General features: G+C 50.0%; 1 protein-coding gene across 1 annotated transcript in view; it reads right to left on the reverse strand.

Moving 5' to 3' along the window:
- GALNT16 (polypeptide N-acetylgalactosaminyltransferase 16) overlaps positions 1–24,018 on the reverse strand; it is a 104,972-nt gene extending 80,954 nt beyond the window's left edge. Inside the window, exon 1 of the mRNA XM_068964242.1 lies at positions 23,807–24,018. Within this exon, the coding sequence (XP_068820343.1) occupies positions 23,807–23,983 (177 nt within the window). The 5' untranslated portion in view covers positions 23,984–24,018. The remainder of the gene's footprint in view (positions 1–23,806) is intronic.
- Positions 24,019–27,301: the final 3,283 nt, after the last annotated feature.

Raw genomic sequence — 27,301 nt, forward strand, 5'->3', positions numbered from 1 at the left:
TGCCACAGTCCAGGGTGGGCACTGAGCCCAAGGCAGCCCATCTAAGTGCTAGCTAGTGACCTTTGACCTCTGTGGTCAGGCTCAGGGGGATGAGCTGGGTCAATTTGAGGCTCTCACGGAAGGTAGTAAGGTAGGAGACAAATGGGCTCTTGGGCTGGACAACTAGTGTTTGTCAAGTGGGGTAAAACTGAAGCTTTGTTTTTCCCCAGACACCCCAAGGATAAACTGGGGTTCTGCTAAAGTGAAGAGGTAAGATGACCACTTCTGAGGTCAAGGAAAACTTCCCTGTCAGCACATGTGCAGGAAGGCTCCTTGGAGATCAAAAAGGGAGGGGGCACCACCCCATAATAAGTGTGGACATACCCCCACCGCCTCGGGGGTGGGATCTATCTTAGTAAAAATTTGCATGCATGTATTAGGGAGGGTCCCAGGGAAGGTCAGGTGTAAAAAAAGAAACGAGGTACTTGTCCAAGGTCAATGAAGACAGCAAAGTCTGTCGTATGTAAGTGATTTAAATCACCTCTTCACTGCAGTCCTCCTCATTAGAGAGGCCGCCCATACCCTTTCTCTCCCAGTGTGTACTTCTGCTTTCTCTTTTAAATAAGCAAACTGCTTCTCTGTGTGCTCTCCCACTTGTTCCACCGTGTCTCTAATAACAAACTGTATACCTGTTTTTATAGTTTTTGCCTCCTTGAAACATTTTGCTTTCAAACCGGGGGGCAAGAGTCAGGGCCATTTTGCTTCTAGTCTCTGGTGGCTCAGTCGGTAAGGAGCCTGGTGGGCTATGGTCCATGGGGTCACAAAGAGTCAGACACAATTGAGTGACTAACACTTTCACTTTCACTTCTAGCCCCTAGTGAACTAGTAGCTAGGACTCCTGGTTTTCATCCAGGCGGTGTGTGTGTGTGCTAAGTCACTTCAGTTGTGTCTGACTCCTTGTGATCCCATGGACTGTAGCCCACCAGGCTCCTCTGTCCATGGGATTCTTTAGGAAGGAATACTGGAGTGGATTGCCATGCCCTCTTCCAGAGGATCTTCCCAACCCAAGGATCGAACCCATATCTCTTATGTCTCCTGCACTGGCAGGTGGCTTCTTTACCACTAAGGCCACCTGGGAAGCCCTCTCATCCAGGCAACCCACGTCCTGGACAGGCAACTAAGATCCTGCTCCAAGCCACCACTCACTGCTGTCTCTGAGATCCGCGGAACACTGAGAGACCACACTGGTTGGGCAAAGACAGTGAGCTGCAGGCCACAAGGCAGATCTGAGGCTGGGTAAGCAGGACCCTGGGCCACATGCCCGTAGAAGTACGGAGAAGCCAGGGCTAGCAAGGAACACAAGTGTGTATCCAGGAGAACAAGCCTCAGTGTGAGGACAACCCAGTCCCTGAGGGAGGAGGAGAGAGAGTGCCTAGCTCCCTTCCGTTGCAGCTGCAATTCCAGGTGTCCAGGGCCTGTGGAACTTGGGGGCCTCTCCTCAACGCAACTACAACAACTCCCCAGGAATGGAAATGCAGACAATGGTGTGTCAGACAGGAAAATGAAAGGATCTTTCTTACATGAGATCCTGCTTCTGTGTGGGATGGGCTGTAGTCATGACCTAAATGTCCCTGGAAAATGATGACAATAGTAAATGACACCTGCATAATATGTGATAACAAAGCCGAGCCCATACTGCACGTTCTAATGCATCATCTCACCTGATCCCCACAGCCGTCTTCTCCTATGTGAAGAAAGCACTTTACTTTCATTGTCCCCATTTTGCAGTAGAGGAGACAGCCGCGAGAGAGAGATGTGATCTGCCCAAGGTCACGGTCAACCAAGGAACCAGAGCTGTGGTACAGAGCAGGGGTCCCGGCGTGTGTTCACGTGCCTGCTCAGAGGAGGCCCCTGCATTGTGTGCAAGGCTGGGTGGCAAGTTGTCCACCCTGGAGCATTTGTCACGAGTGCACAGGTGTGTAAAGAGCCTCCCTGCTCTAGCTCGCAACCATCCCCTCCTCAGAACACGCCAGACAGGGCGAATCACCTGAAGCGCAGCCCAGGAGCTGACCCAGGGTTTGGGGTTCCTTAGGTATACACATCTGTGTGGCAGCATCCATCCAACCCTGCTCCCCGACAGCTGTGGTCTTCTATCCTTGCTGACAGCGACAACCCGGGGGACTCTTGAGGCTGGAAGGGGACAGGATGGCCCACCACCAGCATCAAGAAACTGACTCTGTGTTCCCTGTGGCTGAAGAGGGGGCAGCCCTTCCTAAAGGAACTGCAGTGGGATTGGGCAGGAGAAGAAAGAGATATGGGTCTCTACAGCCCCTGCCAGCCCTGGGAAGTCAGGATGATTCTAGCCCCAGGAGAGGGTCAGAAAGATATTCAGCAGGGCAGGTGTGAGTGCCCCAAGACAGGAATCTATTTTTCCCAACAGGACGGGGCACAGCTGAGCCAAATCATTCTTCTTAGGTCCATCCTCCCCTGGCATCTATCTACGCCTCTGCCATCATCTATTCTCCCGCCTGACTGGAAGCACCTTGAGGACAGGGGTCAGGATACTGGTTCACCTTTGATTCCTTGGTACCCTGCACAGTTCTTAATGCATTGTAGGTGCTCAGTGAACATGTACATGAGTGAAGACACAACACAGTGAAGCAGAGAAAACAGGGGGATAATAATGATAACAGACTTAACATAGCACTTACTAAGTGCCAGGCACCACTCTAAGAGCCCCACTTAGAGTAAACAGATCTTCATGACCAGCCTGTGACAAAGGGACTGAGGCACAACAGGTTAAGTAACCTGCCCAAGATCACACAGCTAATAAGCAGTGAAGCTAGATTTAAGGGATTCCCTGACAGCTCAGCTGGTATAGAATTCGCCTGCAATTCTTTACCAAGAGACTTCAGCTCGATTTCTGGATCTGGAAGATCCCCTGGAGAAGGGATAGGCTACCCACTCCAGTATTCATGGGCTTCCCTGGTGGCTCAGACAGTAAATAATCCACCTGTGATGTGGGAGACCTGGGTTTGATCCCTGGCTTGGGCAGATCCCCTGAGGAAGGCATGGCAACCCACTCCTGTATTCTTGCCTGGAGAATCCCCATGGACAGAGGAGCCTGGCGGGCTACAGTCCATGGGGTCACAAAGAGTCAGACACAACTAAACAACCAAGCACAGCACAGCTAGATTTGAATCCAAGGCAGTTAGACTTCAGGGTCCATGGTCTTAACTCCTTTGATGACCATCACCCCATCTATCCTATCCTGGAAAAGCTTCCTGGAGTATTATATCAAGCTTCTTACTGCCTGAGTCCAAGAATCAGGACCTGTAAGAGGCCTGGCATGAATCTCCCAGACACATCAATTTCCTAACAGCCAAGACATGGGCCCACAAAGGGCCGAGTTGTAAGCAAAGAAACAGCAGCCTTACCAATAATGGTCAGCTTCCCGCTGATTCGGTCAATGTTTACTGGTAGGTTCCAGGCACTCTCTTGCATGACGACACAGACTTGCTCTCTCCTCTCAAGGATCTCAAGAGAATTATTAGTGACCCATCATTTGTGATGTGCCTGAGCTTTGCCACGTGTGTATAGTATAGCTCTTTTTAAAAAGTTTTTTAAATTTATTCATTCTTGGTTGTGCTTATTTATAATCAATAATTTATTGTAAGATAATGCTTTGCTCGGGCTTTCCCTAGTTGTGGCCAGCGGGGGCTACTCTTTGCTGCCGTGCATGGGCTTCTCATTGCAGTGGCTTCTCTTGTTGCGGAGCATGGGCTCCAGGGTGCGCAGGCTCAGTGGTCATGGCGCACAAGCTTAGTTGCTCTGTGGTATGTGTGCAATCTTCTTGGACCAGGGACTGAACCCGTGTCCCCTGCACTGGTGGGCAGATTCTTATCCACCGCACCACCTGGGAAGTCGGGTGTATCTCTCTTAGTGTAACCCTCCTGACTAATTACGCCACTGCACAGATGAAGAAACAGAGAATTAGAGAGGTCCAGTCACCTGCCCCCATGGTAACTACACATATTTACAGGTAGCTGCGCGGCAGGCCATACTCTGGTGGTACAAAAGGGGGCTCTCAGGTAAAGGGGATGAGCTGGAGAGCAGGAAAGAACACATAAACAAGACCATTTCCAGGAGTGATAAGTGTGGGGAAGGCAATAAGGCAAGGTAAAAAACCCTGGAGAGAGGAGCTGTCACGGTCAGCTCTGGGCTGGGGATATGGGCTCTAGGCCAAGAGACCACCTGTGCAGGGGACCTGGAGCAAGGCAACTTGACGTGCTAATGCAAAGACAGGAGGGCAGTGTGGCTGTGGCACAGTGAACAGAGGCAACAATAAGAGGTCAGTAAAGTGGAAGGATCAGCCCTGGGCATGGCCGACTGCAGGCCTGGGGCATGCTCCAACACGCATCATGTCCAAGCAGATGGTATACAGAGGAACAATGCAAGGAATCACCTTTAGAGGACAAGGGCGGCCCCAGGTTCCAAGCCCCTGCGGAGGGCACTGACCTCACTATGCAGCTTGAATTTTCTGCACGTGAAGTAAAACCCAGCTAGCAAGTGAGAACATCATCTTGGTCAATTCTGACGTCTCTCCGAGGTCCTCTGGGGCAAATCCCCACCACGTAACTTATGGAAAGTTAATAGGCCTAACACCTGGTCTTTGACACACTGTGTATGCAAGTGCTCACCAGACCAGCAGGAAGTGATTTCAGAAGGAATATCATTTCTCTAATAACTATCTTCGTGTCTTGGGGTTTAGATGGGCCCTGGGGACAGGCTCAGCAGCAACACCCGTATGCTGGGACAGAAGACTAGAGTGATGGGGGGCTGAGTTGACGGCTCCCTAGGACTGTGAAGAGCTTCCCTGGTGGCTCAGAGGTTAAAGCATCTGCCTCCAATGCGGGAGACCCGGGTTCGATCCCTGGGTCGGGAGGATCCCCTGGAGAAGGAAATGGTAACCCACTCCAGTATTCTTGCCTGGAGAATCCCATGGACGGAGAAGCCTGGTAGGCTACAGTCCATGGGGTCGCAGAGTCAGACACGACTGAGCGACTTCACTCACTAGGACTGTGAAAAATCAAGTCTCAGAAATGCCACAGGCCTGCATCCCAGGAGAAGAGAAGGATGTCAGTGTCTTGAGCTGCCAGGGTGCCCCAGGTTACACAAACATGAGGAGCCCAGAAGGATAGAGAGCTAGGCTGGTGTGAAGACCACACAGCCCTGTTTGCAACAGAGCTTTTCCCACTGCCAGAGCTCACAGAACTCTGCACAGTGGGGAGGGAAGACCAGCAAGGAACTGGGGTCCAACAGCTTTGGAATCACCCCTCTTTTCCCCGCTCTTACTGTAGGGATTTAAGTGGGGACTTCAAGTGAGACCTCCCAAACCTAACAAGCCTGGAGCTGAAAAGGATTTCCCTTTCCTATGAGTCCGCCGTGAGCAGCCCAGATGCCTGCTACAAGTCCCAGCATCGCAAAGGATTGGCTGGAACAGCAAACAGGTCATTCGCTCTCTGAGCCTAGCTTCTTCATCTGTCAAATGGAGATGCTAACAGTCCCTAGCTCACAGAGTCAAGTCAGAGAACATGAGTCAAGTTCTTTACCCTGGGCCCAGCACCCAGGAGGCCCTGTAGGTTTAGAGTGCTCACCATAAGCAGGCGCGATGGAGGTCTGGTACAAATGCTAACCCGGTCCACCCAGGCACGCAGGATCAGCTAAGAAGCAATCTCTAGCTAAGCTGGGTAGATGACACAGTGGCAGGTTCCCCGGGCATTTGGGGAGTGGCATGGGCATGGGACAAAGGCTCTGAGTTTTTATTAGTCATAAGCAGCCCAAGCTGATTTCTACATTTGCAGACAATTCAAGTTGCATAGTGAGGTCAGTACCCTTCAGAGAAGCTTCCCTCATGGCTCAGTTGGTAAAGAATCCACCTACAATGCGGGAGACCTGGGTTCGATCCCTGGGTTGGGAAGATCTCCTGGAGAAGGGAATGGCTACCCACGCCAGTATCCTGGCCTGAGAATTCCATGGACTGTATAGTCTGCGGGGTCATAAAGAGCTGGACACAACTGAGCGACTTTCACTTTCAGCCCAAGCTGATGTTTTTCTCCTGATCTTGGGTGATGGAAGCTGGACCTGCCAGCCCCTTTTTTCCTAAGAGTCACAACTATCATTGGGAACTTTGCAAATAATTGGTGCACAGGATTGGGGGTCTCCATCAAGGCCATATCCTCTGCTTCTGCCCCAAAGGGAGGGAAGGGGGAAGAGAGGGTGAGACTCCTCCCAGAATGATGAGAGCCAGGCCTCTCAGGAGCAGGAATAGCCTGGAGATAAAGAGCCTTCGGCCTCTGGGTTTGAATTTGTTCTGACCTCACCCTCTCATCACCTCCAGTTGTGGAGCCTGGGGCAAGTCACTCAACCTCCGTGAGTCCCATTCAGTCAAGGAGCTTCTCTAGAGGTAGGCAATGTACTGGGGGCCTCAGCTCTCTTATCTGGTGAAAATAGTAAGAATAGGAGAATAGGATGGTAGTTCTTCAAAATATTAAACATAGAATTACCATATGATCCAGCAATTCCATTTCTGGGTATGTGCATGGAAGAACTGAGGGCAAGGTCTTGAAGAGATATTTGCACACCCATGTCCAAAGCTGCATCTCCATATTCCCCATAGCCCAAAGCTGGGAACAACCCAAGCGTCTGTCAATAAAAGAATGGAAAAGCAAAATGTGGTATATGCATATAATAGAAAATATTCAGCTTCAAAAAGAAGGGAAATTCTGACATATGCTATAAAATGGAGGCACCTTGAGGAAACTATTTTAAGTGAAATAAGGCAGTCACAAAAAGATAAAGGTGGTATGATTCCACCTATGAAGAGGTATCTAGAATAGGCACATTCATTGACACAAAGTAGAATGGTGGTTTTCCAGGGCTGGGGAAGGAATGGAGATTTAGGATTTAATGGTGTTGAGTTTAGGATGATGAAAAGGTTCTGGAGATGGACGGTAGCAACAGTTGCGCAACAACGTGAATGTACTTAATGCCACTGGGTACATTTTTAAACGGCTTATACGGTGAAATTTATGTTATGTGTATTTTACTACAACTGAACGTAAGAAAATAAGAAGTCAATATAAAAGCATCAGTATTGCCATTATTTGTTACCTAGGGAAGGCGGCATCCCTGGAAGCACCAGTGGACCATCCCAGGCTGGGCGCTCCTGCAGTCAGTGTGGCTTGGGGAGAGAATCAATATTTGGCTCAGGGCGGAATCCCAGGGTCTGCCCCCATCCATCCGATCTCCTTCTTGACCTGCTCCCCCGCATTCCAGGCTAAAACTTTAGAAAAGGACAGAAACGCTGTGCCTTTGCTCAGGCCACACCTGCTGTCTAATGTCCCCTTTCTCTCCATGTCCAGCCAAGACATGCTCATCTTGCAAGTCTCCGCCACCAGAAGCCCTCAATAGACATTTCCCCACAAAAGACACACAGATGGCCAATAGGCACCTGAAAAGATGCTCAGCATCGCTAATTATTAGAGAGAGGCAAATCAAAACTACGACAAGGTATCACCTCACACCAGTCAGAATGGCCGTCATTAAAAAGTCTACAAATAACAAATGCTGGAAAGGGTGTAGAGAAAAGGGAGCCCTCCTACACTCTTGGTGAGAATGTAAACCGGCGCAGCCACTGTGGAAAACAGTACGGAGGTTCCTCAAAAAAATCCAAAATAGAACTACCGTATGACCCAGCAATCCGGAACATACATCCAGACAAAACTATAATTCAAATAGATACGTGCACCCCTGTGTTCATAGCAGCACTGTTCACAATAGCCAAGACATGGAAGCAACCTGAATGTCCATGGACAGATGAATGGGTAAAGATGGCTGTATACATACAATGGAGTACTACCCAGCCATAAAAAGGATGAAATCATGGCATTTGCAGCAACACGGATAGACCTATTATCACCCTAAGTGAAGTAAGTCAGAAAGAAAAAGACAATCACCATATGATATCACCTAGATGTGAAATCTAAAATGTGACAAAAGTGAACCCATGTACTAAACAGAAAGAGACTCACAGACTTGGGGTTGTCAAGGCTGGAGGGGAGTGGAGGAGAGATGGACTGGGAGTTTGGGATTAGCAGGCACAAACTATTACATATGGAATGGATAAATATATACAGAATGGATAAACCTTGTTTGTCCAAGGTCCTACTGTATAGCATGGAGATCTTTACCCAATATCTTGTGATAAACCATAATGGAAAAAATTTTTTTAAAGAATGTATATATTTGTAAAAAAAATTTCTTTTCATTGAAATTGTCTTGTGGAAAGAATGAAGCCTTAGCCACATCATCGTACCCTCAGCAAGGGCTGCAGAGACTTTGCTCTGCTTAGTGGATGCCTTGTGATGGCACCCACAACCTTCCCCACCCTCACCATTGTCCTTCCAAGCCCAAGCAACCGGGGAGGGCAGGAGGTGGGGCTCACTCACTCCTGCACCCTAGATTCTAGCTTTCTGAATGGAATTGGACATAACATCTACTGAGCTCACTTGCCGTGAATGTTGTTTGAGAGGTTTATATGCAATTACTCATAACAACTCAAAAAGGCAAACACTACTGTTATCCAGGGCTGGGATTAAGGGGAGGGAAGTGAGGCACTCAGCCTAGGTACAAAAATGTAAAAGGGCACCAAAAAAAAATAAAAACTTTGGTATCAACATAGATAATATTTTACTGAAACATTTTCTTAATTCAAATATCAAAATTTTAAAGACAGGATGCAGCTTTGCACTTACAATACTCTCCGACCCCTAATCCCAGCCCTATCTGATTATGTCTTTATTTTCCTATATTTTATTCAACAACTCCATTTCTAGGTATTTATCTAAGGAATTCATCAAGGCTATGTGTAAAGAGTTACCTACAAGGATATTATTCATTGTCATGCTGTTTACGAAAATAAAACACAGGAGAACATTTGGTTGAACCATATGAGACTGCCAACATTTGATTATTTTGGACCTAAGAAAAACAATTTCATTTGTTCAATCTAATCTAAGTATCTATCATCTATGAACTGTGATTATATAATCTACGGACCATTCACCCTCTGGAATTTCTAGGCAGCCATTAAAAATATTTGGAAGAAGACAATGACATAGAAAGGTGACAGAGAAAGATAAAGTGTTATATGAAAAGAACCAGGTACAAAACAGGATAAAAATGTTTGATTTCACTAAGAAAAAGCCACCAAAAAAGATCTGATTGATTATTCACCAAAATGTTGATAGTGGCAAGCCTGAACGATGGGTTTGGGGGTGGTTTCCATGTCCTTTCTGATTTCCCATCTCTTGTATATTAAACATGTACCATGTCCAAAAGGAGAAAAAAGAACAATAAAAAATAATCTGAAGGTCTTTGATCTCATACTTTTCTCGCAAAAGAATTTGTCATCCCCTCACCCTGAGAGAGGGGTAGGCACATCCATTTTTATTTATTTATTATTTATTTATTTAATATTTATTTTGGCTGCTTTAGGTCTTCGTTGCTTTGCACTGGCTTTCTCTAATCTTCCTAGACCAGAGATCAAACCCATGTCTCCTGCATTGGCAGGTGGATTCTTATCTGCTACGTAGGCCACCAGGGAAGTCCAACACATACATTGTTACTATGCCTGTCCTTTCACAGATGGGACTCCCAGTTTCTAGCATCTGATCCTTTGCTGACCCTTCTTTTCCTCCAGTCCCTTGCACCCCAAAACTTAGATCTTGCTGAAGAAAGTGCTTTCTCTACCACCGCCGTCTCCCATTCAGCACCCCCAACCCCAGCCCCCACCCTCCAGATCCCCATGCCTGTCTTGGGGCTGGTCTTCAGGTACAGCATCCATCACAGAGAATGGAGAATCACTTTGCTGCCCCCTAAGGCAAGTGAAAACAGTGCTGTGCGGGTGACAGGCTTTGGTGGTGTGGGGCAAGGAGGAAGTCTTGCCGTCCACCACCCTCCTTCTCCATCTTTATGCAGTTGAGACCCAGCAATCCTAAGGTGCCAGGTTTTCCTTTTCCTTTTAAAATGTTTTTAGAATTAAGAGAGGTTTTTTAATTCCAAAACATACAAAGATTAAGAATCACCTACATTGCCCCCCAAATTAACAACTCAACATATTATCAGATTGGCTTGAAGCTTCCCTCTCTCTCAAGTTAATTTTTATTGGAGTATAGTTGCTTTACAATGTTGTGTTGGTTTCTGCTGTACAGCAAAATGAATCAGCTATATGTTTACATGTATCCCAGCTTTTTTGGATTTCCTTCCCATTTCAGTCACCACAGAGCACTCAATAGAGTTCCTATGCTCTACAGTAGGTTCTCACTAGTTCTCTGTCTCATACATGGTATCAATAGTGTATATATGTCAAGAACAATCTCCCAGCTCATCCCACCACCCACTCTTTCCCCCTTGGTGCCCATTTGTTTGTTCTCTATCTCTGTCTCCATTTCTGCTTTGCAAATAAGATCATCTAAGCTTCTCTCTTCTATTAATATTTTAAAAACCTGAAATAACACTACAAAGATAGTCAGAACTCTCTGTTGGTCCCCTCCCCCGTCTCCTCCGGGAATGTGCTGTGTATCTTCTTTGGTCCATTGTTATACTTTGAGATATACAGGCATACATACACACACACTTTCAGGAACAATAGACGGAATTGTTTTATATTACTCAAATTTGCATAAATGTATCATACTACGCCATCTGCAATCTGGTTCTCTTTTCCCTTCTAACATCATGTTTTTAAGCCTCTTTCATGCTGATATGTAGTGATCAAGTTCATTTATTTCACTACCACAAGCAGTCCATCCCAGCTGGGTGGGTCTGATGCCTTGGCATGGTACTCTCTGGGGCACAGGTAATACCAAGGCTTTCCCTGACTTCAAAGGTTCTGCTAATTTGGAGAGACTAAGGCAGTCACAGGGAGTCTCCCCAGCCCTCCTCTTTCTAGTCCATAAAACCTTTCAAACTCGCCCAGCCCCTATCTTTTCTCCAGCTCCAACAGATGCCAAGATCACCAGGCCCCACCGCACTCCTCTGTCTGATCTGTGAGTATCTCTTGGCCTTCTTAGGTTCCCCATCCTGATTTCAAGAAATGAGGGAATTAAGATCCTTCACAAATTCTGCTTTCCCCTTGAATGCCATGCCGTCAGCCAGTGGGCATCCTGAGAAATCAGTGTTTCCTCAGGTTTGTGTTGCCAGGCTAACCTGGCCACATCCTGGCTCTGTCGGCCGGTAACCCACCCTCTCCAAGTCAGGTTCCTTGTCTGTAGAATGCGGACAGTAATATTCAGCTCATCAGCCTGCTAAGAGGGGAAATATATGAAGCACAATTGGCAGGCTCCTGGCACATTGCAGGCAGAAGAAAAAAGATTTCTATCTCTGCCCTTTTTGTGTCTCTTCTCAGACCAGCAGTCACAGAGGTCTCTCAAAACGTAAGTCAGACCTCATCACTCTGCTGCTTATGTGAATCCCTGGGTTAGGCCAAGAAGGCTTTGCAGTATGCACCTTGGGCTCCGGGTTTGCTTGCTCTGGGGAAAGCCAGACACCACCCCCTGCAGACTCTCAAGAAGCCCTATAGAGAGGCCCACATGGGGAAAAACTGAGGCCTCCTGCTAACAGCCAGTAGTAACCTCACTGGAAAACCCCAAGCTAGAACCACCCAGGCCAAGCCACTTCCAAATACCTGACCCACAGAGACAGTGAGAGACAATAAATGACTGTTGCTGTCTTAAGTCATTACATTTTATGGTGATTTGTGATGCATGCAGCCTTAAGTAAATAATACAGAAATGAACTTATAATAACTTGTATTGTTAACCTCAGTACTTACTATGTGCTTGACACTAATCCAAACACTTTACGTCTCTGCAATTGAGTGCATATTTTATACTTATAGCACATTTCAGAGCAACCATCTGAAATGGAGATGACGAGTATCCCCATTTTACAGATAATATAATGAAGGCACAGAACTTAGCTTAAATAACTTGCTAGGGAACAGCAGGGCTTGGAACATGCAGCTTGACAGTGGCTCCTGCGGCTGTGCCTCATGCTGCATCCCAAACAAAGCCGTAACCAGAACTGTGGTACCAAGCTGCTGGGAGTGTTCTAAGATTCACAGAGCCTGCTTTAAAGGAGGGAAGAGGAAGAAGAGAAAAGGAAAAGAGGCAACCCTCTTCTCTTCGCCCAGACTCCCCAGGTTTTACCCTTCTCCAAGATGGTTTTAAACATCTCCAATGCTGCCACTACTATGGTCCGTCTCACCTCCACTGAATAAGTGAAAAATGTTACTAAAACGTTGTGCAGTGTTTTAAAGTTCTTGTCACATCTTCTTAGTTAGGGTTCGAATCCCTGGCGATGACCAGTTTCTCCTCTGCACAAGTATGCAAGCCTCATTCTTGCTTCTTCAAAGTGGCCAATATTTTTAACGCATATCTTTCAAGTGGAGCAAAACTGTTCAAAGAAGGCAGCTTTGCGGATGTAGGATTAGTTAACACAATGCACATTTCTACAGTCCCCTTCCTTGCCCTTTACAGACATGGCTAATCAACTGCCTCTTTCCTACTCAGTCTGGATGCAGCTTCGGAATCCTTCTCCCCACAGTGCTCCAGGATGCCACTTCCACAGGTTCTGAGTTGCCAAGTAGAGCTGAGACCTATTTGTCATTCTGGCTCTAACAGGACAAAGACGAAACACCAAAAGCAACAGACTGGAACTAATCCCTCTGGTTTCCGAAGGAGTGAAAGGCTCCCTGCCTCCACTGCTCTTACCCCGCCTCCGAAACCCATTTTAATCACAGCGAGAGCTCAGAAGGGATTTTTAAAAAGAGAAGACATGGCAAGAAACATTGACCTTGGTTTTAATGATGGTATAAAGACGAGGGTCCAGGCTGGGAGGTGTCCATGCCCACAGATGATGGTGAATTAGGAACTAAAGACTCAGCAGCAGCTGGACCAGAAGGGACACATCCTGAAGTCAAGGTAAACTAGGAATGTAACCATGTCCTTTACACATAACCTTCTGCTGACAATCTCCTAGCACTTCAGTAAGAAGTCATGAACACATGTAACGAGAAGCGTGGTCCAAAGACACAGAACACAGCCCATAAAGTAAAAAGAAACAGGTACAATTAATCTCAATAATATATTTTATTTAGCCCATTATATCCAAATATTAGCATTTCAACACATAATACAAAAAATATGAGTGAGGTATTTTCTTTTTTTTTTTTTTTTTGTACTAAGTCTCTGAAATCCAGTGTGTATGTTACACTTACAGCACATTTCAATTTAGATACTAAACTTTCACCAGAAATACTTTATCTATATTGAGATTTCATAAAATTTACAGCCGAAAATGTGGATTCCCTATACTGAAATGCTTCTAAACATTCTTAGACATTTTCCAATAGCTGACATGAGTGTCTGCTTTTATATTTAGATCAATTAAAATTAAAGAACATTTAAAATCTAATTTTTCCACATTTCGAGCATGCAGTAGCCACATGGCTACTCTAATGGTTAGCCCAGGTCTGCACCCTGCAGGGCTCTCCCTACCTGTGGGTCGCTGTCATCTCCCATCAGCACCCCTGTGACGATGCTCAGGGAACTTGGCCTGGCTCTTCTGAATACTCTTGCTCAGGCTGGGCCTCACAACAGGTTTCATTTTCTGATCAGGCCCTTTATTACTCTCTCTGCTTGGCTTGCCAAGCAGCTTTGTCCCCATACAGGCTTTCAGATCTCCCAGGCCCCAACCTGGCTCTGAACCCTGGCCCAGGTGTGGATCAGGGACCCTGCTTGACTGGAAGGGCTGTCTAGGTGATGAAGTGTTCTCTGCTTTGCAAAAAACCAGGAGTGGGCAATTTGGGGGTACATCCAGGGGCAAGTTCATTTCTGCTCAGTGTTTTAGAAGAAGGCCCTTGTCATTTGCCTGCTCCTATAAAGTGGCACCAAGCCTGTACTAAAGGTTTACTGTAGGCAGCTCTGCTCTCTACCTGGAACCACTCTTGGGTTATGATCCAAAAGGCCCATCGCCTTCCCTGGGCCCTGCAGAATGTGTGCTCTGTCCCTTGGTTCCTTTTCTTCCTCTGGACTCATAGGTTGTTTGGCTGTCGTTCAGTCCTATCACTTTATCCCTTCAAGGCACCAACACCAGAGCAGACATCACTAATCGATCACAGGTTCTTTCTCCCTGAGTCTCAGGCTGGGCTCTACCCCAAACCCTGGCATAATGCCTCTAGCCTCCCATTCTCCTCCCAGCTTCCCCCAAGCACCCAGTAAAGGATTTCACAGGAAGGGGAAAAGATGGCTTCCAAGCCAAGAATCTGGTCACAGACTTGTGAGGTGCCAGAAGCTAAGGGCCTGGAAGTGACTAGGCAACTTTGGAAGGCAACACGCATTCCCTCTGGCAGTGGCATCAAGGCCAGACTCCCTTGAAATGAAAGACCTTGAAATGTCAGAAGCTCTCCCCAACAGTTCATTTAAAGAAGCTAAAAGCCAGAGCCACTGTGAGAAGATAAAGGGATGGAAATCTGAAGTCGGAAAAGCAGTGTCTAAATGGACATGACTGACAGGGGTCTCGGACTGTGGGTGACCTGGACCACAGAAACAGAGCACCTGCAGGTTGCCGGGCACACAAAGCTACATCATACCTGGGCATTGGGGAGGCACTGAAATCAGGGCATGCAGCCCCAGGCCCAGGCAGAGCCCACTTCCAGAAAGCAACACCTTCATCCACCTCCTGCCTGGAAAAAAAAACAGCCGTGCAGGCTTGTTGATTCTGCCAGGGCTCAGGTCTCTACCCTCCATGTCTGAGGGAAGGCTCTGGATGCTTCAGCCTCCAGGATCTGTTTGTACAGAAGTGGGCAGGAAAATGCAAGAATTCCAAGTTCCCGCATTGCCAGAAAACATCCTCTCTAGAGTCCCAATGCACCTGAAGAGAACACGATGAACCAGACGAAGAAACAAAGTGGTGTCTGATCAGGTAGCACCTCACAGCAGAATTCTCCTTCCCACACAAAACTCTCCCCCAGAGCCCTACCCCGTCCTCCCCCACTCCAATATTTCAACAAGGGCCCCATTATCTTTTGTTTTTTAAATCTCTTCAGGCACTAGCACCCTCTGTTCCCCTCAACCAGCCTCACCACGCACACATACACCCACACGCCCACACACACACACTCAGGACACACAAGTACCTCACTGATCTCACATTGTAGAGAAACGAAGTGTTCCAGCCACAGCACATCTTTCAAAAAACCTAGGTTTACCTCTTTAAGAACTAACACTTACTAATATATTTGACCACACTGCTGGAGATTTTTCTGAACTGAATGACATAAGCTCCCTGACATCCCAAGCTGGTACACTGAATGTAATTGATCACTTCCTGATGACTCAGGGACATGTTTCCGAGCCCATATTTGCCATGGTCTAGAGGGCCTAATGAGCTGGACTTTCACCTCGGGCCACTTTCTCCCTCGCTTACCTGCAGACATACTGCCCTGGGCTTTGGCTGTCTGGAACACTCACTCCTGAGATGTCTGCCTGGCTTACTCTTTCCATTCATGCTGTAGCTATAGCTCAAACACCATCTTATCCAGCAGGCCTTTCCTGGCTATCCTTCTCTCCTCTTTCTGTCCCCTTTGCTTTATTTTGTTACAGTATTTCCCATCACCTAACACATAGTAAGGACTTCGCTGGTGGCTCAGATAGTAAAGCGTCTGTCTACAATGCGGGAGACCTGGGTCGGGAAGATTCCCTGGAGAAGGAAATAGCAACCCAACCCACTCCAGTACTCTTGCCTAGAAAATCCCCCATGGACGGAGGAGGCCGGTGCAGGCTACTGTTCATGGGGTCGCAAAGAGTCGGACATGACTGAGTGACTTCACTTTCTTTTCCTTCTTTAACACATAGTATATTTATCTGTTTATGGTCTGTCTCCTCCACTAGGGTGTAAGCTCCTTGAGAGCAGGGAGCTTGCCTGTTTTGCTTTTCCCAGAGCCTGTAACCGTCCTGACACAGTACATGCCCAGTAAATAATTGTCCAGTGAAGGAGTAAATGATGCCTGCAGCGTTTCTGAGCAGTGTGCACCTGGTCAGAAGGGGGAAGGGGATGGCTTCATCTTCACACAGCTGGTTGGTCCTTTGCTGTCAGCTGTCACTTCTCAGTGTATCAGCAGCTCCTAACAAGGCTCCAGCTTGCTTGCTCTAATCTGCTGTATACATAACCTATGAAAAGCTGAAGGTTACCAAGAGACAGACAACCTTCTGAACTCCTTAAACTGATTTTTACAAACAATCTGGGTTTCTAAGGCTGTGGCCAAATTCCAAGCCTGTCTTCTGAATAAAGTCCAAGAGCTTGAAGCTATGAATTCTTTGCTCGGGGGTCTCTGCAGCCTCATTACGCATTGTTGAGAGTCTGAAGTCCAGCCAGAGACACTCCTGCAGACGTGTCTGTGTGCCTCCCAGACACACACATGAATAACATAGGCTTCTCCTTCGCAGAAGGCGAGCTGTGCCGTCCCATCAGTGTTTTGAGAGAAGAGAACACAATGGGTTTGGTCCAGTTTATTCCTTGTGAGAACTGGTTTCACACTCTTCTGAACACAAGTGGCCTGGTTTTTGTATGCCTCACCCTCTGGCCTTATTCTTTTTAATGCCAGCACCATCAGATCATGAGTCCTGGCTTGGGGCCATCTCACTCTAGCAGGAACGATCAACAGGGTCAAAGATGGTTTGAGCTGAGAGCGACCTCAGAGATCCCGTAGTTCAAGTCTCATCTGACAGATGAGGAAACTAAGGGCCCAGAGATTGGAAGTGACTCACCTAAGGACACACAGCCCCCTGGGAGCAGAGCTGAGCCTAGGAGAGAAGGTCATCTGTCCTTTATTCTGCATCTTCTCTCCATCCCCTCACCCTCTCATCCCTGGCAGCCAACATCTGCTTCCATCCTGGGCCATCCTGTTGTGCCTGGACCTGACCCAGCTACGGCCCGGGGGAAATCCCACAACAGCAGGGCTCACAATTCTGAGCATGTTAAGAGATGTCACCTCCTCTCCGAGCTCTGAGACGATGCTGTCCCTGATCTGCATGGAGCTATACCTCACTTTCTGGACTGGCAGCAAAGTGGCACTGGTGCCTTTAAGCTAACCTGGAGCTCTTCCTAATGGGTCCAGAAAAGCGGAAAGGCTATACCTGAGGCAGACTTGCCTCCGTGTCTCCCCAGACGAGGCCTGAGCCTTATCTTGCCTACAGAGTATAATGATCCCCTAACTGTCCCCAAATGTCCCCGGTCTGCCACTCCTGCCTGTTCTGAAATGTTCACAGAAGTCCTCCGATGGCCTTCCTGTCTCTAACCAGATACTGACAAAGGGTGTGGCTGAAATTCATGGTGAGGGGGGCCAGGCCTCCTGCATAAACACAGCTCAGGGCACTGCCAGCCGGCATCACCCTGGAAAGCAATGGTCGGGGCCCCCAGGGGACAGCCCAGGCCATCTGGAAACTCTCCCCAGGCGGGATGAGGGAAATAGAAGTGGTATATGCGAAGATCAGATTCAAGAGGCCTCAGGTGGGTGGAAAACCTCTGTGGACCTTGTTCTGGGGAGCAGGAAAGATCCTGAAGACCAGCACTTCCGACTCTGTGGCCTTGCCTCTGACCAGCCTCGGCCTCCTTTCCTTCCCTTCTTGGCAGCTCCAAAGGGACAGGGAGGGGACAGCACAGTGGCAGTTATGGCTTTCTTTTCATCACTCTCTTCCCTGGCCTTGGGGGGTTTGGCCAGCCCTGATTCCCTGGGTGCCAGGTCTCTGGTGGTATAATAATTGGGCCCTATTTCCAACTCAGTTACAGAGCTGCCTGACACCTTTGGAGACAGTCAGGACCACGAGCCTTTTTCTCCTCCTCCAACTGCTGCTGGAAGCAAGCACTGACCTGACAACAGGGAGTGTGAAGAGAAACCCTGGCCAGCTTTCAGACTGTTCCAGGGATGGTCAGCTCAACAAGAAAGTGTTCCTTCTGGTAAAAAGAAATCTCTCTCTTTCTGCAACTTTCACCCACTAGCGTGTTAGCTGCTCAGTCATGTCCAGCTCTTTGCAACCCCATGGACTGTAGCCCACCAGGCTCCTCTGTCCATGGAATTCTCCAGGTAAAAATACTGGAGTGGGTTGCCATTTCCTTCTCCAGAGGATTTTCCTGACCCAGGGACTGAACCCAGGCCTGCACTGCAGGCAGATTCTTTACTGTCTGAGCCACCAGGGAACCCACTAACCCCAGTTCTATTCCTTGGAGGCCTACAGAATAATTCAAATAAGTCTCTAGCCTTTTCTGTTGGCTCAGTGCTAAGCATTGATGTGGGACTCAGAAGCATGAGACGTGGTTAAGAAGTTTACACTTTAATCAAGGAGTCAAGAGTGATTTTATTCAGTCGTTGAATATTTTAAAAATAATTATCTTGATTGGCTTTATCATTATAATGTTAATAGATGTTTATTACAGAAAATGCTGGAGAAAGCCAAAAGTTGGACAGGAAGATTATCCATAATCCTACTTTTCCTCCTGCTAACATTTTGTTATATCTGGCTTTTGCATTTTTTCCCCCAACAAATGTTTATGGAGTGAATGCAAAACAAGGTGCTGACCTAGGTGCTCTCCAGGAAAGACATGCTAATATATCAGACTTGGATCTTACCCTGAGGATGCTTCAGAGAAAAGACAAGAGCATGGGCTTCAGAGACAGACACACCTTCAGATCCAGCACTTAACTCGGTGCTAGATCACGGGCAAGTCACCAGCTCCGTCTGAGCTTCAGTTTACTCATGTTAAATGGGCATGATAATGGCGCTGACCTCATTAGGTTACTGAAGGGATTCTAGGAGGTTCAGGCCTGCAAAACACCTAACACAGCACTGATGTGTCCCACAAATGCCGCCACCAGAAACATAACACAGAGGCAGCAGTGATTACGGAGGCTAACGGGCATAGGTCAAAGATTACAGAGTTCAGGGAAGAGAAGCTGAGGCCGGTTCCAAAGCAAGCTGCACACCGCCTGGGGCGGCACCAAGCACGCTGTCTGGCTCAGTGAACCGAACTTCCGCCCTCGTGGACTCATCACTGACCTGAGTCTCACAACTCTGCCCCCTGCTCCTTCCAGAAACCCTTGGGTCTCCTGTCTGTTTAGCTTCACTGTGTCTTTGCCCCTCCTGTTCACATGGTTGGGGGGAGGTGCTTCAGGTCTCTTCAAGAAGGCACAGGGATAAATCTGCAATCTTGTAACTGTAATGAACTGCTCGGCTCCAGGCTCCCCTCTGAGCCCAGGGGGGTTTCTTCCATTACAGCAAGACAGTCCTGGGGCCCAGCCAGGCCCATCAGTGCCCTTGTACGCCCACTTCAATGGCACTTCCAGACCCCAGGGCTTCCTGTGCCCACAGAGATGACAAACACAGTCACCAAAGAGGAAAGCCAGGCCCAACACCCTCAGAGCAGCCGGTGCAGGAACTGCTGCTACGACAGCAGCGGGAGGACGACCAGAGCCCTAAAACGGACCCTGTGTCTTCGGCACGCGGGTCTCCCAGGAAAGGGACTCTTGGGTTGTGAGGGCCCTTACCAGTCCTGTGGCCTCAGTGTGGTCCCCAGGTCCTACAGACAGGTCTCAACAGGATCCAGGCCGGGAGTCCAATAAGAAGAAATTGGGTCCTTTCAATTCAAACATTTTGGCAAAAGGAATTGGGGATTCTCCCTCCCCACCCTCTATCTTGTGTGGTACCTACACAAATTAAATATAACATCATTTTTGGTCATTTAGGCAAATCATAATTCCCACAGTTCTGAAATGCACACATTATAAATAAAATATAAACCTATCCAGACTGAACTGAAGCCTCTGCTCTCAGAGAACAGTGCTGGAAAAGTCATCATCTATATTCCCTTCTGCTAGGTAAGCAGGGATCCCTGTGCAGGCTCTAAGGTTAGCAGGGAACTACTCCAGACAGGGGTAGCCCCTCAATTAGCCATAAATCTTACAACTTTGTTCAAAAGAACTCCCTTAAAGCCATTTATCTGCTTCTAGAAATGAAACTATCATCAACGTACCCAAGGGTCCACACACCTTATAAATCATTTAACCCAAATTTATTTATTTAAATAAATCCCAAACATAGCAGGGCTTGTGAGATCTTAGTTCCTGGACCAGGGATCAAACCCATGCCCTTGGTATGGAAAGCACAAAATCTTAAACCACTGGGAATTCCCTCACTCAAATTTAACACACAAAATAACTAAGGTCCAGAGATACAAGTTTTTGTCCAGGTTCACTGAGCAGTACCCCACCGGTAGGATAAAAAACTCCAGCTTGGGAACACTCTTGCCTAAAACTTCCATGGTTTCAAATAGGAGACCTTGTAAAGGAGTACACCTATCCTAAAAATACCCACAATGGACAGTCTTTTAAAAATATGTCTGTAAAGTGAAATTCCGTGTAACACCTTAGTATCCTGCCCCCCTCTCCATGCCTAATAGAGACTTCACATATGGAAAACCAAACCAATCACAAATGTTCTTCCCAGCTGTGAGGCCCGAAGACTGAAGGCCAGCTGTGTCTGCTCCACCTCCTGCTTTGGCTGCTGTCCAGAGCTAGCGAGCTTCAGTGTAGGTTCAAGTAGATATCCTCAAATCCACTGCCTTGCCCATAAAGCACAGCATGGAGAAAATCACAGACCCTGCCACCTCGCAAACAGCCACTTACTGATGAAGTCAGTATCTCTCCTTCTTTAGTTTGACAGATTCCATAACCAGTTTTGCACATCAAAATTTATGCCACATGGGCTGACAGCAGGACAGAATATTAAAAATCAGGACCTCCCCGAGAAATCTGGGCCATCCGGTTGCCATGCCGACACCCCACAATGCCAAACAAGTGTCTCCAAGGTCCAGAAACAACTTGGCTGGCTTCGGATCACCCAGACACTGTGAAGCCAGAGCTGCCTCCTGGCCCAGGCTGTTATGCAGACCCTCCCTTTCTCAGCTCAGCTCTCTGATCCCCCAGGGGAGGGATGATGACGCCTGTCTGAATTTCCTTAGCCTCTGTCAGCAGAGCTGGCTGCATCATTCCCTAAGAATCTGAAAATCCACGTGCGGCACATTCTGGCCCAACTAGACAGGGACATGTTTTGAAATGGTAAGAAGACCAGTGAGAGGTTAACCATGGATTTCAGACAGAAAGCAAATCTTCAGCTGCACCTGCCCCTTTTAAGCTGAACAAAGGGTTTATCTCCTGGAGAAGCTGAACATACATTCCTCTAGCTCTCTAGTTAAGAGTCAGGCTGGAGCTGGAATAAAGTATTAGTGGGATATGACACTTGGATCATTGATGGCTCCCAGAGATGAGCAGAAATCGTTCTTCACTCATTTAACAGTACTTCTTAAGTCTTGCTGTGCTCATCAAGGTGGGGTTGCATGAAGCTTCCTGCACAGTCCCTGAGTGATAGCTGCCACTCAATGAAGAGACAGGCCGATAGCTGAGAATCCCAATGAAGTGAAATACCCCAGAAGTTGGGAATGCAAGGCTGTGTCAAAGGCAGGGTGTGACTGGGGATCAACGCCCAGGGAACAGACATCCTGGGCTTAAAGCCTAAGAACAGCGAGGGAGCGGGCTATGCCTGGAGTGGCCAGAGAAGGCTCTGCTGCTCACTGCCAGGAATTTCCACTCTCCCTCTCTTCCTGCACCTCCGTTCCTGGCTCCCCGATTCTTCTTCATACTTGAAACCCGGCTTCCAGTTCACAGCCCTCTTCTCATCTGCCGCAAGTCCGACCACAAGGGAACAAGAAGAGGACGTTCACTGCAGCCCCCATGACCTCCAGTTTCTACCCCCTCAAAATGAGTGCCACCCACATTCAGCAGCGCCCCCCAAGCCCCCGGCACCCTCCGGGGCTCTCAGTCTGAGTGGCCTGGCCCGGATTTTGAAGCGCAGGCACCTGTGATGAGACCAGCCTGGAGCTCTGAGCAGCAGTTAGCTTCTCTGTGCTCTTCCCTTCCATTCCCCCTCATCCCCTCCCTCTCTTCCTCGAGCTCAGACCCTCCTCCCATCACGTCATCACAGAGAAGGACAGAGCATTTGGGCAGTCTGCGTCTCCCCTGCCACTCCAGGCCCGCCTACTCTGGGCCAGAGCTGGCCCTCTTGGAGAGCAGGAACGCAGCAGCTTGGATGAGTCCTTGCTGTGGAAGCTTCCCGGGGTCGGTCAGGGGCCGCTCCTGGTTTGCCCAGTTCTGACTCTGATCTATCTGTCCACCCAGATCCCAACTCTCCGGGATCTTGACCCCGGAGGCTTTTTGCCTCATCAGCCTGTCTGTCCAAACGTCCACAAGTGCTTTGGAAACGTTGTGCTAGTGGTAGGCACCGTCAGCTCAGAGCAGAGCGTTTCACCTAATCAGGGCGCAGTCCCAGAGAGCTCCACCAGAGGGGGAGATGGGCATGGGGGAGTGGGGCTGGGGGAAAACCCGGGGGCCCCAAGGTCTCCTCAGGCACAGCCTGGAAATGCTCTTTTGCAGGGGATTGCTACTTCTTTCCTGGTAGGTAACAAGACACGGAATCTGGGACAGGATGGGAACACGAGAGCCCTTCCACACAATGACAACCTCCCTACAGACAACACTCCGTTTTCCTGGGATTCGGCTGCCTTGGCACGAAGACCTCAGATTCTCCTCCACCCAAGCCTTCGCCCTCCTGACCCTGAGCCTCCCTGGGGGGCTCCTCAAGGCCAGGCCTTTCGGAATGGCCACGCTCAGCCCCACACTCCGCTCCCCCAGGCGGCCCCGCCCCTTAGCCCAGACCCGAGGGTCTTCCAAGGGTCTCGCCCACCATCCGCCCCCATCCGAAGGACGCGGCCCGCCCGAGCGCGCCTGTCGCGGGTCCCGGAACCTCCCGTCTCAACAGGTGCCCCTGCCACACACAGCTGTCACCCGGGGCCCAGGAGGAGGCGGTGACAGGCACGCCCCAGTCCAGGCCCCCAGAGCGTCGGGAGGGCACCCTTGCACCTCCATCGAGCCCCAGCCATGCCCCGCCGTTCGCACTGACGTCGCGGGGCCAGACACTGCTAGTTCACCCGTGGTGGTGGACTGGTGTTGGGGCGAGGGACGCCTTCAGGACGAGACCTTTCCCCGATCCAGAGAACCCTGGGGGTAGTCGTAGGGAGTCCTCATCACAAGCAGGTTCAAGTTGACCGGGTCTGAGAAGGGGGGGTCGAAGTCCAGCACAGCCCCTAGTGACCGTGCCTTACCCAGCGTCCTCACCCCACGTCTTTTGCCCCCAAGAGGCTGGAGAGGGGGAGAGCACGGCCACCCACGCGCTTAGCAGCGTGCAGTTCTCACTGCCCGCTCGCGGTGCCCAAGGTCCAGCTGCCTTCGCGGACGCATGAGGCGGGGGTAACCCCTAACCCCCAACTCCCGGCCCCTGCGCCCCGGGCCCCGCGGCGCAGTGCCGAGAGCGCCGCCACGTTCCCAGTCTTGTGCGCACGCCGGGCCCACCAAACTTGCAGTACTTTCTCCCAGCCCCCACCCGCTGTCACCCTCCCTCCATCCCTGCGCCCTGGCCCCGCTAGCCCGACAGAGGTTGCCATAACAACGGACAGGAATGCTCCAACGTATACAAAGCCGGCGGAGCGCGGCGGGCACGCAGCCCCCGGCCCGGCCCCGCGCCCTCTGCAGCCGCGCGGGGCTAGGACGCGCGCCGCGGCTCCCCGGCCGCCCACCCCGCGCGCAGCGCGTACTCACAATGAGCGGGATGGTGCGGTCCTCTCGGAGCTGCTCTGGCCTCCCGCCCGCCCTCTTTGCGCCCCGGCCGCCGGAGGATGCTGCGTGGGCTCGGTTGTCCTGCCATAAGTAGTAGAAAGTGCCCAGGATCCAGGCTACGGTCAGAATGGCGATGGCATTGGCGCGGATCTTCCTCATGGTGGGCGGGCGGACACCCGGAGTAGGGGCCCGGGCCGGCGTGCTCTCGGGTCCGGGGCGGGGGCCACTCTCAGCCCCAGCTGTTTGTTTTCGCTCGCGCGGGGCTGCTCGGTCCTGCAGAGCAGAAAAAGGAGAGAGGTGGGGGGTGGGGGGGGTGATAGGGAGAGACAGGAGCGCGGAGCGATCCTCACGGTCCTAATGCCCTTCAGCCCCAGGCGCGCGCCTCCCCCGGGCGCCCATTCATTCGCTCGCAGAGCCCGCCCAGCGCTCCAGCCCCGGCGGGTTGCCGGGCCGCTGCGCCCCGGGAAAGGAGCGCAGCGGATGCGAAGCGGCGCTAGAGGAAGGCCCGGCGAGACAGACGCCCGCGGCGGAATGGCGACGGGCCAGAGCCAGTCTCGACTCCAACTGCTCCGCGACCGAGCTCCCGGCGCCTGCCCCCGCGCGGCCCGGGTCTGTCCCGCCTACCTCCACCCACTCCCGGACCGAGCGGCCCTGAGTCACCGGCTGGAGATGCGCGACCCCGGCCGGGGCCCGCGCAGCGGAGCTGCCGTTCTGGGGCTGCGCTCTGAACAGGGTTTAAGGTGTGTTCGGCGAGTCCTTGGGAAGGGGCAGCTGGGTGCGAGGAGAGTCTGGAGTTTGCATCGGGATCCTCCGCAGCCTAGGATGCCTAGCCGCCAGAGGGCCCGCCCCGAGGAGGGATTGGAAGCCGGTGCACTTGACATTCGAAGAGAGCGAAAGGGAAGAGACGCGGCTTCGCAGCCAGTGAAAGGAGATTGTGGGTACAACCACCTCACCTCTTCCGTTGGCCTGGGGCTCCCAACGTTCACGATGCTTCCCTCCACCCCGCTTCGTTGTCCGCTGGACAACTCGGGGGTATCGTCGTCACCGTTTCATCAGGAAGAAGGGAGGAGGCCAGAGAGGCTGGAAGATTCGCCCGAGGCCACACGACTAATTAGTGGCAGAGCCCAGTCTAGAAACTACCTCTCCGTCTGACACTTAAAGCAAAGTTCAAAACACGGACACAGAAACCAGTGAGATTCTGCTCTGGCTCTATGTGAACTACTCTCACTTCCGAGCAGACAGCAAGGTGGGCTGTTAGTTCTAGGAGACCAGCGCAGGATCAGGCATGAAACAGACACTCAGGGAATATATATTAGATATTAAATAGATATTAAATTAACTAACCAAGCAGAGGTCACAAAGGAAGAAATACTGTACTGCAAGGCAGTCTTAAGGAAAGGCTTCTCAAAGAAAGTGGATAAGTTCTTCGAATAAAGTCTTAAGAGGCAGGAAAGGGGAGGACAGGGCAGGGTGTGAGCTCCATGAACAGCCTGAGCAAAGGTCCAGAGGATGAAAGTACTTGATGCTTTCAAAGAAGAGAGGTACCTGGTGGTGCTGGGTACCGGGATCTGGAAAGTTCTTGGTGGGAGTTGAGGTTGGCCAGGCTGAGGCAGTCTGGACCCAGGAGGCCCTTGCATGTGAGAGGCAGGGTTGTCAAGGAGTTTGTGTCCTCCTGGTGCTCCTGGACACTGGCTGGTCTGAAAGAGCACCTCGGGTCCTGGCCTCTAAATGAAGCTGGCAGATGGTGAGGTCACAGCTCATGCTTTATCCTACCACCTCCATCAGCACCCCTCCTTCCCCGTTTCTCCAGCAGCAGGACTGAAATGTGCATGTAGTAGACGCTCCATACATTTCCACTGGAGTGAAGTAAATTGAAGGAAGAAAACCTGAGTGGGTTTTCTGGCTGCAGAAAAGTCATCGTTATAACTGCAATATCCTTTCGTCACTCTGAAGTCTCACCACGAGGACAAATCCAAAAATGACCCTTGCAAGAATGTGACCCTAAGAAGGGTCATGGACAAAAAAGGATCTCACCGAGAGCTCTGTAAGAGTAGCAGGGAATCTGAGGCAGGAGGAGATGGTAACAGGAGCAATAGGAGAAGGTGCGGGCATTCCTGCCAGCCTTGCTGTCCCGCGCCTGCCTTGCCTGGAGGGCTTAATTAGACTGCAGCAGGGACCAGGATTCATTTCCACAGACCAAGAAAACCACTGTCCAGCCACTCTCTGGTTTCTACAGGAATCATGGGGCAGATCCAGGGGTCATGTTCTGTCTGGGAAGCCAGGGAGACCTTGCTCCTTAGGAATCAGGCCCCACAGGCATGTCCAGACAAGGAGAAAATGTAAGCGAACTGCCATCCTGGTGTCCCCACCTCCATACAGGCTCTCAGGTCAGTCAGATGGGAAGACTCGGAGAATGGCCCTCTCTTGCTGTAGGCTGCTCCCTCCATCAGCCTGGTCTTTGCATGTCTAGTTGCCTTTGGTCATGAAGAACCGGGTAAGAGGATGTGGAATCCAAAGACATCCCTTCAGCATGGGGGATGAAGCTGGATCAGGCCAAACCGAAATCAGGCTGATGGGTTTCTGATGGCTCCAGAAGGAGGGCTCCATGAGGGGAGGGAGGGGAAGGAGGATCTGGAATTTGTCAGGATTTCTGTGAGTCTCACCCCTTATTCCCCAGGGCTCAGTGGGGAGGATGCCATACATCTGCCCCAAATTGTCACTGCCTGGTAACTCTGTCCCGAAGACAAACTTCCCCACTCAGTTCAGTTCAGTTCAGTTGCTCAGTCATGTTTGATTCTTTGTGACCCCATGGACTGCAGCACGCCAGGCCTCCCTGTCCATCACCAACTCCCGGAGCTTACTCAAACCCATGCCCATTGAGTCAGTGATGCCATCCAACCATCTCATCCTCTGTTGTCCCCTTCTCCCGCCTTCAATCTTTCCTAGCATCAGGGTCTTTTCAAATGAGCAGCTCTTCGCATCAGGTAGCCAAAGTATTGGAGTTTCAGCTTCAACATTAGTCCTTCCAATGAATATTCAGGACTGATTTCCTTTAGGATGGACTGGTTGGATCTCCTTACAGTCCAAGGGATTCTCAAGAGTCTTCTCCAACACCACAGTTCAAAAACATCAATTCTTCGGCACTCAGCTTTCTTTGTAGTCCAACTCTCACATCCATACATGACTACTAGGAAAACCATAGCCTTGACTAGACAGACCTTTGTTGGCAAAGTAATGTCTCTGCTTTTAATATGCTGTCTAGGTTGGTCCCCACTCACTCCTCCTCACCAAAAAAGAAAAAACCACCGGAGTGTAGCCTCTCTGGGGGGTGTTAGACTTCACAGGCAGCCCCTCTTTAAAAATAAGCACAGGAAACTTCCCTTGGGGTGGGGGGTGGGGCTAAGGGGGCAAGTGATTTCACGCTCATTTGACCCCCAGAAATTTGATATAGACAGAGGTTGAGTGATGAGTTGTTAG

The sequence above is a fragment of the Capricornis sumatraensis genome, chromosome 2, assembly GCF_032405125.1.
Source record: "Capricornis sumatraensis isolate serow.1 chromosome 2, serow.2, whole genome shotgun sequence".
NCBI classification, from domain to species: Eukaryota; Metazoa; Chordata; class Mammalia; order Artiodactyla; family Bovidae; genus Capricornis; species Capricornis sumatraensis.